Source organism: Notolepis coatsorum (genome assembly GCF_963971535.1).
Source record: "Notolepis coatsorum genome assembly, chromosome: 1".
Classification (NCBI taxonomy): domain Eukaryota; kingdom Metazoa; phylum Chordata; class Actinopteri; order Aulopiformes; family Paralepididae; genus Notolepis; species Notolepis coatsorum.
Window position 1 is genome coordinate 253,356,712 of NC_140165.1, and position 15,509 is coordinate 253,372,220.

The window sequence follows — 15,509 nt, forward strand, 5'->3', positions numbered from 1 at the left end:
GTAAATAGTTCCAACATGGCTGCCTGTAACCATTGGTAACCACATTTCTGCGCCGTGGTAGAGTAGGTAGAACTGTTCCACTAGTTTACAAGATGCAGTAATAAGACCTGTGTTTTTGTTGATATATTTCTCACATATCAACACATTAGTTTCTTCCAACATGGAGGACAGATGTGGTCTTTCTAAAAGATTCCTCTATTTAGAAAAACAACCTTGTTTTTCCGTCACTTGTGTAATTTTGACGTTCTACGTCGGGGGGTTTGGGGGTGGGGGTTCTGAACGGGCTCCGTGGTCCAGAGGGTCATGAAACCAGACATCACGACCTGGAGAACTGTGTCGACTTTCAATTCAAGTAAAACAAAAAAAAAACACAACGATCATCAAATCGGTTCTCACCCGACAGCGGAAATATGATGATTTTTTCTTTTTTTTACATGCATCAGTTCATAATGAGTGACCATCCCAGTAGGTGTCAGTGGCGTGGGAGGGGGGGGGGGGGGGGGTCCGGGGGAGGGGGGGGGGGGGGGGGGTGTAGGCTGTGGCTGGTTGTCGTGGTGACGTGTGTTCCGTGCAGTTTCTACCTGTGGAGGTTCCCCTGCAGACAGAACAGAAACAACCAACAAAGAAGAAGAATTAGCCTCCTGTATATCACAGGTTTTTCCTCCACATACAGTACTTCTAGTCTTTAACCCTTTCACTACCACACTACAGAAGGTATAACCGTATGTAGTGTGGTAGTGAAAGGTTAACCTTCTGTAGTGTGGTAGTGAAAGGGTTAAATATACCGGTCTAAACGTGACTTTTTACTAATCAGACCCATATTTTACATCAATACATCTGACCATCTTTCTGAGCCGAAATTACTTTGTTCTATTTAAACACATTGTTTTCTGTATAACTGCACTGTATAATTGAATTATACCCCTTTTGAATTGACCCCCTATTTCGATCCCATTATGCAATGCTGTATTTATATTGATGGAAACGTGAAATGGGTCAAGTAGTGAGTGTGATGTGTTCCCCTACCTGTCCAGAGGAGGGCGCTAGAGGAGAGGGTGGGTTAGCGGCGCTCTACCCTCGACTGCTGGGGAGGCGACTGACTCCAATCCTGTCGATAGGAATACTGATCCTCCTCCTGGGCAGATCAAGCACCTTCCTGTCAGACAACAGACACACAGGAGTCAGTCAACTCAACCACCTTCCTGTCAGACAACAGACAGACAGGAGTCAGTCAACTCAACCACCTTCCTGTCAGACAACAGACAGACAGACAGACAGACAGACAGACAGACAGGAGTCAGTCAACTCAACCACCTTCCTGTCAGACAACAGACACACAGGAGTCAGTCAACTCAACCACCTTCCTGTCAGACAACAGACAGACAGACAGGAGTCAGTCAACTCAACCACCTTCCTGTCAGACAACAGACAGACAGCTGTCAGTCAACTCAACCACCTTCCTGTCAGACAACAGACACACAGGAGTCAGTCAACTCAACCACCTTCCTGTCAGACAACAGACACACAGGAGTCAGTCAACTCAACCACCTTCCTGTCAGACAGACAGACACACAGGAGACAGTCAACTCAACCACCTTCCTGTCAGACAGACAGACAGACAGACAGACAGACAGACAGACAGACAGACAGACAGACAGACAGACAGACAGACAGACAGACAGACAGACAGACAGACAGACAGACAGACAGACAGACAGACAGACAGGCAGACAGACAGACAGACAGACAGTTAGTTAGGCTGAGGTTAGGGTTAGGCGTTAGGCTGAGGTTAGAGTTAGGTTTAGAGTTAGGCTGAGGTTAGAGTTAGGCTGAGGTGAGAGTTAGGCTGAGGTGAGAGTTAGGCTGAGGTTAGAGTTAGGCTGAGGTTAGAGTTAGGCTGAGGTGAGAGTTAGGCTGAGGTTAGAGTTAGGCTGAGGTTAGAGTTAGGCTGAGGTTAGAGTTAGGCTGAGGTGAGAGTTAGGCTGAGGTTAGAGTTAGGCTGAGGTTAGAGTTAGGCTGAGGTTAGAGTTAGGCTGAGGTGAGAGTTAGGCTGAGGTGAGAGTTAGGCTGAGGTTAGAGTTAGACTGAGGTTAGGGTTAGCGTTAGAGTTAGGCTGAGGTTAGAGTTAGGCTGAGGTGAGAGTTAGGATGAGGTTAGAGTTAGGCTGAGGTTAGAGTTAGGCTGAGGTTAGGGTTAGCGTTAGAGTTAGGCTGAGGTTAGGCTGAAGGGGTTAAGGACTGTCCCGACAGCGCAGCATGGACGGAGAGAGTAGAGAAGGAGCGCTGCCTGCTTCCACGCTGCCAACAGACAGAGCCAAGTCAATTAAAACCCCATTCTCTTCATCGCTACATGTTCTATTTCAGAGTGGTGATAATTGACCTACCTCTGCCATTAACAGCTCACTTTATTTTACTCTCAACTCGCAGCATAATTTAATTATGTGTGTCGGTAAAAACAGCAGGATAAAAATAGCACTATTAAAATAATGTGAACACGGTGGAATGGGGTGACCTCAAGTAATCTGCTACGAGTCCAGTGTGTAGACAATACCACCTCCTAGGAAGCTCCCAAGACCGTCTAAGAGTCAAGTTGGAGACAATACCACCTCCTAGGAGTCTCCCAAGACCTTCTAAGAGTCACGTTGGAGACAATACCACCTCATAGGAGGCTCCCAAGACCTTCTAAGAGTCACGTTGGAGACAATACCACCTCCTAGGAAGCTCCCAAGACCTTCTAAGAGTCACGTTGGAGACAATACCACCTCCTAGGAAGCTCCCAAGACCTTCTAAGAGTCACGTTGGAGACAATACCACCTCCTAGGAAGCTCCCAAGACCTTCTAAGAGTCACGTTGGAGACAATATCACCTCCTAGGAGGCTCCTAAGACCTTCTAAGAGTCAAGTTGGAGACAATACCACCTCATAGGAGGCTGCCAAGACCTTCTAAGAGTCACGTTGGAGACAATACCACCTCCTAGGAGGCTCCCAAGACCTTCTAAGAGTCACGTTGGAGACAATACCACCTCCTAGGAGGCTCCCAAGACCTTCTAAGAGTCACGTTGGAGACAATACCACCTCCTAGGAGGCTCCCAAGACCTTCTAAGAGTCACGTTGGAGACAATACCACCTCCTAGGAGGCTCCCAAGACCTTCTAAGAGTCAAGTTGGAGACAATACCACCTCCTAGGAGGCTCCCAAGACCTTCTAAGAGTCAAGTTGGAGACAATACCACCTCATAGGAGGCTGCCAAGACCTTCTAAGAGTCACGTTGGAGACAATACCACCTCATAGGAGGCTCCGAATACCTTCTAAGTAGGGATGCTCGATATTGGCTTTTTTACCAATACCGATATACCAATATTGTCCAACTCTTAATTTCCGATACCGATATCAACCGATATCAACCGATATCAACCGATACCGATATATGCAGGGTTTCCCCTCCCAAAAAAATGGAATCATTTCAGGTAATTAACATTACATATCTCTTGTTGTGGAATTAACACAACATTATGCATACTTTTGACAATAAATAAAATCAGAATTTGTTCGTACTTGCTTGCCTGGGTAAATAAAGGTTATAGAAATGTAAAAAAAATAAATAAAAAAATTTAAAACCGATACCGATATTTTCCGATATCACATTTTAATGCCGATATCGGCCGATAATATCGGACATCCCTACTTCTAAGAGTCAAGTTGGAGACAATACCACCTCCTAGGAGGCTCCGAAGACCTTCTAAGAGTCCAGTTTGGAGACAATATCACCTCCTAGGAGGCTCCGAAGACCTTCTAAGAGTCCAGTTCGGAGACAATATCACCTCCTAGGAGGCTCCGAATACCTTCTAAGAGTCCAGTTCGGAGACAATATCACCTCCTAGGAGGCTCCGAAGACCTTCTAAGAGTCCAGTTTGGAGACAATATCACCTCCTAGGCGTCCGAAGACCTTCTAAGAGTCCAGTTTGGAGACAATATCACCTCCTAGGCGTCCGAAGACCTTCTAAGAGTCCAGTTTGGAGACAATACCACCTCCTAGGCGTCCGAAGACCTTCTAAGAGTCCAGTTTGGAGACAATACCACCTCCTAGGCCTCCTACCTTACCTCTGTTTGGATCCCTTGGGGTCCATGGTGCTGATTGACAGCCGGTCGAGAGGCGTGTTGTTGCCAGGGAAACTCCTCTTTCTCTTGGGCTCAAAGACGTCATTCTCCATCCTCACCAGGTGGTCCAATAGGAGCAGCTTAGCCGTCAGCTCCTCCCCCTTCTCCTCCGCCGACCGAGACTGAGCCACGGCCAGAACCCGGTCCACAAACTGAGCGGACACAAGGTCACAAGGTCACAAGGTCAGAAGGTCAGTTGAATGAATGAAAACTTTTATTTAAAATGGACACCACAGCAGGGCGGCTAGGTGGTGTAGTGGGCAAGGCGCTCGCCACCAACGCTGGAGACGCTGGGTTCGGGCCCAGCTCTCTGCGTTGCTACCAGCTTGGCTGGTCGTTCATACTAACACAATTGGCAGTGTTAGGGGTGGGAAAGCTGGTGGGTGGGTCCTGGTCGTTGTAAACAGCGACTCCTACAGTTCGGTCGGGGCGCCTGCTCAGCGAGGTAATGATCTAAGGGGGGTAGTGTGATCCTTCCACACGTTACACCCTCTCAGTGAGAGTCCGCGCTGCCAGGTGAAAAGAAGCGGTGGGCTGGCTACACATGTGTCGGAGGAAACATGTGATAGCCTCCACTCTCCCAGACCGACTGTAGGGGGTAGGTGCGCAGCGACCAGGAAGGGGATTGGGAATTGGCATAACGACTAACATTGGGATGGGAGAAAAACTGAGGAAAAAGGAGGGGGAAGAAGATTACATTTTTAAAAAAATATATAAAATTTACACCACAGCTACATTGGACCAGTCACAGTGGACAGACCAGGTGTGTTGTTTTCAACACTAGTCCATTGAGGCTTTTCTAAAAGATAGAATAAAATGAACAGTATAATACTCAATTCAAATCACAAATCAGAACAAATAGTTACCAGAACAAGAGTCCATGATCAAAACAACAAAACCAGTCCGTGTCTACATATGTGAGCACTGCTGCTTTGATTTCAGCCATACTTCAGTTCAGTTCAGTTCAGTTCAGTTCAGTTCAGTTCAGTTCAGTTCAGTTCAGTTCAGTTCAGTTCAGTTCAGTTCAGTTCAGTTCAGTTCTGGACATGATGGATATGATAGAGATCTCACAGGAGATGACGGCTGTGAGCTCTCCTCATCGGGGGGAGTTGTGACATCATTCAATGTTCTGTCACACGTTGACTCATACAGCCGTCCTATTGGCTGATCAGAGCCCACCGGTAACAGCTGGGAACAGCAGCAGTGATATGACCATATAAATGTCCTGAACCTTTGAAATAATTAGCAGGAAGAATAAAGTCTGTTCATAAAATAGATAGTACGTTACTGGCAGGTGAAAGCAATCAGCTCTACAGCTTGTAAAACTGTGGTGTTACAGGTGTTTGCTGTCCGGACTGAGATTTATATATTTAGCCCCTTATAGTGAGGGAGAGGTGTGTCCTCAAAACCCTCTCTCCCACCCCCCTCCCCTCTCCTCCTTCCTCTCTCCTCTCTCCTCCTTCCTTTCTCCCCTCTCCACTCTCCTCCCCCCCCTCCTCTCTCCCCTCCTCTCTCCTTCCTCCTCTTTCCCCTCTTCTCCCTCCTCTCTTCTCTCTCCTCTCTCCTCCTTCCTCTCTCCCCTCTCCTCCTCCTCCCCACCCTCCATCCACTCCTCCTCACCTCACCTCCCTCCACTCACACCCACCCTCACCCACACCCACACCCCCACCACCTCCTCCCACCTCCACCACACTCCCTCACACCTCACTCCACACTCCTACCACACCCTCTCCTCCTTCCTCCTCCCTCCTCCTTCCTCTCTCCCCTCTCCTCCCCCCTCTCTCCTCTCTCCTCTCTCCCCTCTCCTCCCCCCTCTCTCCTCCCTCCTCTCTCCTCTCTCCTCTCCTCTCTCCCCTCTCCTCCCCCCTCCCTCCTCTCTCCTCTCCTCCTTCCTCCTCCCTCCTCCTTACTCTCTCCTCTCTCCTCTCTCCTCCCCCCTCTCTCCTCTCTCCTATCTCCCCTCTCCTCCCTCCTCCCCCCTCTCTCCTCCTTCCTCTCTCCTCTCTCCTCCCTCCTCTCTCCTCTCTCCTCCCCCCTCTCTCCTCTCTCCTCTCTCCCCTCTCCTCTCTCCTCTCTCCTCTCTCCTCTCTCCCCTCTCCTCCCCCCTCTCTCCTCCCTCCTCCTTCCTCTCTCCTCTCTCCTCCCTCCTCTCTCCTCTCTCCTCCCCCCTCTCCTCTCTCCCCTCTCCTCCCTCCTCTCTCCTCTCTCCTCCCCCCTCTCTCCTCTCTCCTCTCTCCCCTCTCCTCCCTCCTCTCTCCTCTCTCCTCCCTCCTCTCTCCTCTCTCCTCTCTCCCCTTTCCTCCCTCCTCCCTCCTCTCTCCTCTCTCCTCTCTCCTCTCTCCCCTCTCCTCCCCCCTCTCTCCTCCCTCCTCCTTCCTCTCTCCCCTCTCCTCCCCCCTCCCCCCTCTCTCCTCCCTCCTCCTTCCTCTCTCCCCTCTCCTCCCTCCTCTCTCCTCCCTCCTCTCTCCCCTCTCCTCCCCCCTCTCTCCTCTCTCCCCTCTCCTCCCTCCTCTCTCCTCTCTCCTCCCCCCTCTCTCCTCTCTCCTCTCTCCCCTCTCCTCCCTCCTCTCTCCTCTCTCCTCCCTCCTCTCTCCTCTCTCCTCTCTCCTCTCTCCCCTCTCCTCCCTCCTCTCTCCTCCCTCCTCTCTCCTCTCTCCTCTCTCCTCTCTCCCCTCTCCTCCCCCCTCTCTCCTCCCTCCTCCTTCCTCTCTCCCCTCTCCTCCCCCCTCCCCCCTCTCTCCTCCCTCCTCCTTCCTCTCTCCCCTCTCCTCCCTCCTCTCTCCTCCCTCCTCTCTCCTCTCTCCTCTCTCCCCTCTCCTCCCTCCTCTCTCCTCTCTCCCCTCTCCTCCCCCCTCTCTCCTCCCTCCTCCTTCCTCTCTCCCCTCTCCTCCCTCCTCTCTCCTCTCCCCTCTCTCATCTCCTCCTCTCTCCACTCTCCTCCTTCCTCTCTCCCCTCTCCTCCCTCCTCTCTCCTCTCTCATCTCCTCCTCTCTCCCCTCTCCTCCCTCCTCTCTCCTCTCTCCTCTCTCATCTCCTCCTCTCTCCACTCTCCTCCTTCCTCTCTCCCCTCTCCTCCTTCCTCTCTCCCCTCTCCTCCTTCCTCTCTCCACTCTCCTCCCTCCTCTCTCCTCCCTCCTCTCTCCTACCTCCTCCTTCCTCTCTCCCCTCTCCTCCTTCCTCTCCCCCTCCTCCTTCCCTCTCCTACCTTCTCTCTCCTCTCTTCTCTCCTCCAAGGAGAGAGGTGGGAGTAGAGAGGAACGACATGTAGGGGATAGAGGTGTAATGACCCCTGACCTCTCTAAAGAAAGGTACATGTAGGGCATTGCTTCCCAATCCTCTCCTCGAAGCACCCCAGCCGTTCCATGTATTTGTTAAATTCCACCACCAGCACCACTTAAAGGCCAACTTGCAGGTTAAACCCTACTCTTCAATTATGGGTAGTTTACATCATTGGTATCTATTTTCAATATAAATCTTTTTCCATTTGACGCCGGAAATTCCACTCAGAAAGGGTTAAAAAGGTCCATGCACGAATAACATGTATGGAGCAAATCAAAAAGCTTATCAGACGCTATCAGTGCCGTGACGTCACTACCGGTAACTTATGCCTTATGCCCGTCCGGGTCATAGTACTACTGGCTATATGGCTCTGGCTAACGTTACCCCGCTAACGTTAGCATTATGTCTACTGTCGTGAACCATTTTAAATCGGGGCATGTAAAAGAGTTTTGGGAACGAGTAAAATGTGCAGGTCCTCTTCTCAGACCTGTGGGGCAAAGCACTGCACACGCATCATGCCGGCTAGCAAGCTACACGTCACGGCATGTTGATACGATAGCAGCCCCTCGGATAGCACTCGGTGCATCAGTCACGAAACGGGCTACCACGATAGCTATTAGCTAACTAACGTTAACGTTACAAGCTCGAACACCTTATAACTACTACTATTGTCGTGTCCATAAGTTCCCTGGCAGAATACTTGTGAGGACAAAGGTATACAAAGAGAAGAGAACCATTTTAAATCGGGGCATGTTAGGAGTTTCGAGAATGCTGGCTACCAAGCTAGCTAACTTAGCTACTAACGTTATATACACAATATGTGTGGCAGCCGGCAATCCACTCCACTTGTCAAATTACTTACTCGTGAGTAACTCGTCCGTTGATAAAGAAAAGCAATGTCCACAGCCGCTCCAGTGTAAAGTAAAGATATCTAAATGGTTTATTTGCAAAGTCTCTCTTTACAGAAGTGGTCCTAAATCTACTTTCCTAAATATTCCTGTCCATACTACACATACTACTACAAGGTAAGAAAACTGTATTTTCCCAGTCTCCAAAATCACCGCCGACTCGACACCTGAAAATTCCTTCGCAATGTGAAAACCGCAAATCCACTTGTTGGCTTCTGGCTTCAGTCCATGGTTGAGTCCCTCCGTTTGGTCCGATTCAGTCTGGTCGAAGATGCAAAAAGGCCGTTCGTGGGAACGCCCGCTTATATAGAGACCGAACGGTTCTAGAATGTTCGGTTATGACCTCATACGGTGACATCATGAAGGTTCGAGGACCTTCTATCATGATGTCATACGGTGGTTCCAGAATGTTTTACGTTCTAGCATGGCCTACTATGACCTCACCCCACAAGTTCCGTGTGGACTGTTTTATGTTCCAGAAAGATCTATTATGACATCACCACAAACGTTCTAGAAGGTTCTAGGTTCCAGAATGCTCTATTATGACAAATACGACGGTTCCATGACTTTATCTAAATCCAATCAATATTAAACATTCATATAATACAATAACCGAAATATATATAGCTTTGGCTCTTACAATATGTACAACGGCACAATGATTTACATTATTACAAATATGGTAACGTGGTTGTGGCTTTTACAGTGGTTAGCTTTAGAGATGAATGGCTATGATCACGGAGCAATAGTGTTAGGTGAAACAGATACTAGCTCCTCGGCTAGTAGTAACAAGAAGGCTCTGCTTCCTGCCACTACCTGCCTGTGATTCTCAGGCCCCCTGCTGCCCTGCACCTGCTGTGACGGCATCATTAAGATGACACATGCACGTTATGAACCATGAATTAAAATATCCATGTGCGTGGTGGTTGTGGTTGGGTCGACAAAATGTTTGATAAAAACGCTAAAACTGGGTCAATTTCGATACTTTTTTTTCCCTCTTCATGAAAGTCACCGTTGGCCTAGTCACATTGTTTATTGAACAAAAATACAACCTGCAAGTTGGCCTTTAACTAGCCCTTTATTAGTTGAATCAGGTGTGCTGGTGGTGCAATTTAACAAATACATGGAACGGCTGGGGTGCCTCGAGGAGAGGATTGGGAACCACTGATGGGGATAGGGGTGTAATGACCTCTGACCTCTCTAAAGAAAAGTTATATTTGTATGACAATAAAGTCAAATCAACAGTTCAATAGCTTGAGAATGAGAAGCTTAAAATAGAAAACCTACAATGAATCAGTACAGGATGAAGGAGGTCGATTTGAAGCAGTGATCCTCCAGGCTGCTCTGACCTGTTATGTCCTCACTCACAGTGATCCTCCAGGCTGCTCTGACCTGTTATGTCTTCACTCACAGTGATCCTCCAGGCTGCTCTGACCTGTTATGTCCTCACTCACAGTGATCCTCCAGGCTGCTCTGACCTGTTATGTCTTCACTCACAGTGATCCTCCAGGCTGCTCTGACCTGTTATGTCTTCACTCACAGTGATCCTCCAGGCTGCTCTGACCTGTTATGTCTTCACTCACAGTGATCCTCCAGGCTGCTCTGACCTGTTATGTCTTCACTCACAGTGATCCTCCAGGCTGCTCTGACCTGTTATGTCTTCACTCACAGTGATCCTCCAGGCTGCTCTGACCTGTTATGTCCTCACTCACAGTGATCCTCCAGGCTGCTCTGACCTGTTATGTCCTCACTCACAGTGATCCTCCAGGCTGCTCTGACCTGTTATGTCTTCACTCACAGTGATCCTCCAGGCTGCTCTGACCTGTTATGTCTTCACTCACAGTGATCCTCCAGGCTGCTCTGACCTGTTATGTCTTCACTCACAGTGATCCTCCAGGCTGCTCTGACCTGTTATGTCCTCACTCACAGTGATCCTCCAGGCTGCTCTGACCTGTTATGTCTTCACTCACAGTGATCCTCCAGGCTGCTCTGACCTGTTATGTCCTCACTCACAGTGATCCTCCAGGCTGCTCTGACCTGTTATGTCTTCACTCACAGTGATCCTCCAGGCTGCTCTGACCTGTTATGTCTTCACTCACAGTGATCCCCCAGGCTGCTCTGACCTGTTATGTCTTCACTCACAGTGATCCTCCAGGCTGCTCTGACCTGTTATGTCCTCACTCACAGTGATCCTCCAGGCTGCTCTGACCTGTTATGTCCTCACTCACAGACCTCCAGGGAGGACCTGGTATTTATAGAACAGATATTTATACAAGAGTGATGACAGCTCATCGTATCACAGAGGTTAATCTTAATCAGAGGGGAGAGAGGATAGAGGGGAGAGAGAGGAGAGGGGAGAGAGGGGGAGAGAGAAAGGAGAGAGAGGGAGAGGAGAGAGAAAGGAGAGAATAGAGAGTAGAGAGAAGAGAGGAGAGAGAGAAGAGAGAAAAGAGAGGAGAGAGAGGGGGAGAAGACAGGGGAGAGAGGAGAGGGGAGAGAGGAGAGAAGAAAGAGGAGAGAGAGGAGATAGGAGATAGGAGAGAGGAGAGGGGAGAGACAGGAGAGAGGAGATAGTGCAAGAGAGAGGAGAGAGACAGGAGAGAGGGGAGAGACAGGAGAGAGGGGAGCCAGAGTCAACAGTTTGGGCCTGGCTGAGTCCTCCCACCCCCAAGGCTGGACCTCCTGACTCCCAACAACCCCCCCCCCAGGTTGCACCCCTCCTAACCTTTATACACTGATTACATGTAATGAAAATCACGGCCTCAGGGCCCCAGGGCCCCACGGCTGGTACCGTTAGTCACACAGCACTGAGCACTCTTTGGGACTAGAATAATCTGATTACATGACTAGAGCAATTGGATAACAAAAACACAAATGTTATCCATTACAATGTCTTTTAAGAACACTGGCCATCCTCTATGATCTTTACTTCCAAGCTTCAAATCAAAATGCAATGCACAATCATGACCCCTAGAGGAAGAACACAAGTTCAAAATTGCTAAATAATGTTGTGATACTAAACAAATACCAAATTTTTTTCCACCAAATTATCCAAATTTATATATTTTGTACCCAGTTTAATCACCTGTACATTGTATATTACTGTTGCACCTTACTGCTACACTTGCGCTCTGGTTAGATGCCAAACTTCTTTTTGTTGTACTGCACTTGTGCTGTAATGACAATACATTTGAATCTAATCTAATCTAATCTAATCTAATCTAATCTAATCTAATTGAATTATAATCTAATCTAATCTAATCTAATCTAAAATGCAGGACAGCATGTCAATTTTGCTGGTCATTAATGGAAAGTGCGGGATTTAAAAAAAATGAACTGTATGTATATAATGTCCTGCATTTTTTATAAATTTGGATCATACACTCGCCCAATCTTCCGCTGTCAACTAAAAACACACTTCTTCAATCAATATCTGAAATATATATATACTAACCATCGTACTGTCTTTTACTATTATGCACTTTGCTACTAAGATTCAAGATTCAAGATTGTTTATTGTCATGTGCACAGTTAAACAGACAGTTTGCCGTACAATGAAAATCTTACTTTGCTAGTCCGCCCTTCACACAAAATCCAACAATACTTAACCAAAACATATTTAAATACAAGCGAGTGCCAACAAATAAGGTAAAAATAGATACATAATGATATATACAAGGCACATTGAGTAACATTGCATGTTCCAATTCAGTGTTTACAATATAAATGGAGGTGACAGTGGGTCACAGTGGATCACACGTAAGTAAGTAAGTAAGTAAGTAAGTAAGTAAGTAAGTAAGTAAGTAAGTAAGTAAGTAAGTAAGTAAGTAAGTAAGTAAGTAAGTAAGTAAGTAAGTAAGTAAGTAAGTAAGTAAGTAAGTAATCTACTATGCCTATATTACTACCTACTATGCTAATATGTATATACTACTATGCCTATATTACTACCTACTATGCTAATATGTCTATACTACTATGCACTCAAGACTGTAGCACTCAAGATCAACACTGTTTGATGAACAATCGTACTGACCCTTAGCTGCCAGAGTTGTACCCTTCCTGCTGACTTGTTGTACAGAATTTGTAAGTCGCTTTGGATTAAAAGCGTTCAGCTGAATGACTAAATGTAAACAGAGATTTGGTCACCCAGGTCAAATCACACGTTTCTGCCATTGACAATGACTCAGCGTGCCACTCCGTGGGCTCATACAACTGCTGTGTAGGATTATTACATCACAATGACTTTGATTTAAATGTACCGTTCATACTGCTTTCAGATGGTGACGATTTATATAAAAACAAACAAAAGAAAAATCAGTCAAAGTGACACGTTCTGCTGAGTCTAGTTCACACTGTGTTTTCTAAATGAGAAGACGGGGAGTTTGCAGTTCTTACGGGGAGTTTGTAGTTCTTATTGGGAGTTTGCAGTTCTTACGGGGAGTTTGCAGTTCTTACGGGGAGTTTGCAGTTCTTACGGGGAGTTTTCAGTTCTTAGATGGGGAGTTTGTAGTTCTTATGGGGAGTTTGCAGTTCTTATGGGGAGTTTACAGTTCTTATGGGGAGTTTGCAGTTCTTACGGTGAGTTTGCAGTTCTTATGGGGAGTTTGCAGTTCTTACAGGGAGTTTGCAGTTCTTATGGGGAGTTTGCAGTTCTTACGGGGAGTTTACAGTTCTTATGGGGAGTTTGCAGTTCTTATGGGGAGTTTGCAGTTCTTACGGGGAGTTTGCAGTTCTTACGGGGAGTTTTCAGTTCTTAGATGGGGAGTTTGTAGTTCTTATGGGGAGTTTGCAGTTCTTATGGGGAGTTTACAGTTCTTATGGGGAGTTTGCAGTTCTTACGGGGAGTTTGCAGTTCTTATGGGGAGTTTGCAGTTCTGTTTACAGTTCTTACGGGGAGTTTGCAGTTCTTACGGGGAGTTTGCAGTTCTTATTGGGAGTTTGCAGTTCTTATGGGGAGTTTGCAGTACTTATTGGGAGTTTGCAGTTCTTATGGGGAGTTTGCAGTTCTTACGGGGAGTTTGCAGTTCTTATGGGGAGTTTGCAGTTCTTACGGGGAGTTTGCAGTTCTTATGGGGAGTTTGTAGTTCTTATGGGGAGTTTGCAGTTCTTACAGGGAGTTTGCAGTTCTTATGGGGAGTTTGCAGTTCTTATGGGGAGTTTGTAGTTCTTACAGGGAGTTTGCAGTTCTTATGGGGAGTTTGTAGTTATTATGGGGAGTTTGCAGTTCTTACAGGGAGTTTGCAATTCTTATGGGGAGTTTGCAGTTCTTAGACGGGGAGTTTTCAGTTCTTATGGGGAGTTTACAGTTCTTACGGGGAGTTTGCAGTTCTTACGGGGAGTTTGCAGTTCTTTTAGCTCAACGCAAAAATTTAGCTCAACGCTTTTATCCAAAGCCACATATAAGTTCTGTACAACAAGTCAGCAGGAAGGGAAGCGTACTACTCTTTGTTGTTAAGATTGTTTGTCAAACAGTGTCGAACTTGAGCGCTGCAGTAATAAATAATAATAACTAAATATAATAGTAATAAAACTATTCCTACCAATTCAATTCAATTTAAAAAGCTCTTATTTGGTTAGAAACAGCACATTATATTTCTGGGTGTGTTTCCAGTGAGGAGCGTCTTGTAGAGTCACTAGGAACCTGAACCCTTCAGAGCTGCTCATGCCGTGGTTTGTTTTGGTATCATGGTATCAGGTGAGACTGTCTGACCGCGTCTCCTCTATCTGATCCCCTGTCAGTGCAGCAACAGCTCCCGTCTTTCATAGCATGTGATATATGTATCCCTATCTGATCCCGGCGCAGTCCTTATCCGATCGCACTGCGGTTGATCATGATGTGGAGTGTATCTGATTCCACTCAGTGAGTGTTCAGGAACATTTCTGTTTGTTTGGGACGTAATTATCATTTGATACGTCGGTATCTGATTCAGATGATTCACTATCTGACTGCTCTGTGACAGTTTAGATTGATACTGTCCTACACACGTGTGGGAAGCGCCAACAGGTGTCATAATCACTTGTGTCTGTCTGTGTCTGTCTGTGTGTGTGTGTGTGTGTGTGCGTGCGTGCGTGCGTGCGTGCGTGCGTGCGTGCGTGCGTGCGTGTGCGTGTGTCAAGTCAAGTCAAGTACATTTTATTTATATAGCACATTTCCAAGCAGCGGCAGCTGGCACCAAAGTGCTTCACAGGCAGGTTGATAAAAGACAAAATATAACGATGCAAGATATAAAATAAAAAACACAGTAAAACAATGAAAGCAGGTAGGACACAGTAAAGCAAAAAAGATAAAAAGGGGCCAGGGGTCTAGTGGTGATTAAGTGGGGGGGAAGGCGAGGGAGAACAAGTAGGTTTTTAAAAGTGATTTAAAAACCTGCAAGGTCTGGGCGTGTGTGTGTGTGTCTGTGTGTCTGTGCGTGTGTGTGCATAATCAATATGGAGCAACAAGCTGTAAGAAGTGACATACCAGAACACTAGTCACACCAACCTTCTGTAGTGTGGTAGTGAATGGGTTCAAATGTATCTGAGAGGCGGGTCTCACCTCTGGGCTCTCCTGGCTGATTCGCAGGCTGACGACACCACAGTGGAACAGAGTGAGTGACAGCAGACAGGTCAGCAGCACACAGCCACAACCTAGCATCTGGAACACAGACAGACACACAGTTACAATACTGTTACAGTACACATCATCACTAGTGGTGGGACTCGATACATTTTTTTGATCGAATTAATTCTAGACTTTATAGTTAATTAATTGAAATTAATCACATTTTAATCGCATAGCAATATTTGATGCGAAAAGCAATTTTTTTTTATTCAAATAAATTTTGGTATACGAGTGAATCAATGAATATACATTATACATACGTTTAAGCAGCAAAATCCTGTATTAGCTACTACACAGACCAACAGATCAATGCAATTTTTAACAAAGTGCAGCAATTTTAGGAATAATATATATATGTAGCGCAAAGGACCTTTTGTAAACTCAAGCACTTTCGAGGTAAAAGTAAAATGCAGTACTTTCAAGTACATTCCAGAACAGTTGACCATTGGGGGGAAAAAACTCTTGATTGAGTGATTTCTCTTATTTAATTTTGTTTTCATGAACAAACCAGACTAAGAAAAAAAGTTATTTTTGCGATTTATTATACTTTATACTTATAGCAC

The 15,509-nt window shown here is 46.6% G+C and overlaps 1 protein-coding gene across 1 annotated transcript in view; it reads right to left on the minus strand.

The window, feature by feature from the left end:
- Positions 1-526: 526 nt before the first annotated feature.
- The window catches only part of ostn (osteocrin), a 34,634-nt gene continuing 19,651 nt past the window's right edge, over positions 527-15,509 (minus strand). Inside the window, exons 2-5 of the mRNA XM_084322450.1 lie at positions 14,881-14,979; positions 4,099-4,307; positions 1,027-1,156; positions 527-595 (exon numbers count right to left, since the gene is read on the minus strand). Of these exons, the coding sequence (XP_084178576.1) occupies positions 1,072-1,156; positions 4,099-4,307; positions 14,881-14,979 (393 nt within the window). The 3' untranslated portion in view covers positions 527-595; positions 1,027-1,071. The remainder of the gene's footprint in view (positions 596-1,026; positions 1,157-4,098; positions 4,308-14,880; positions 14,980-15,509) is intronic.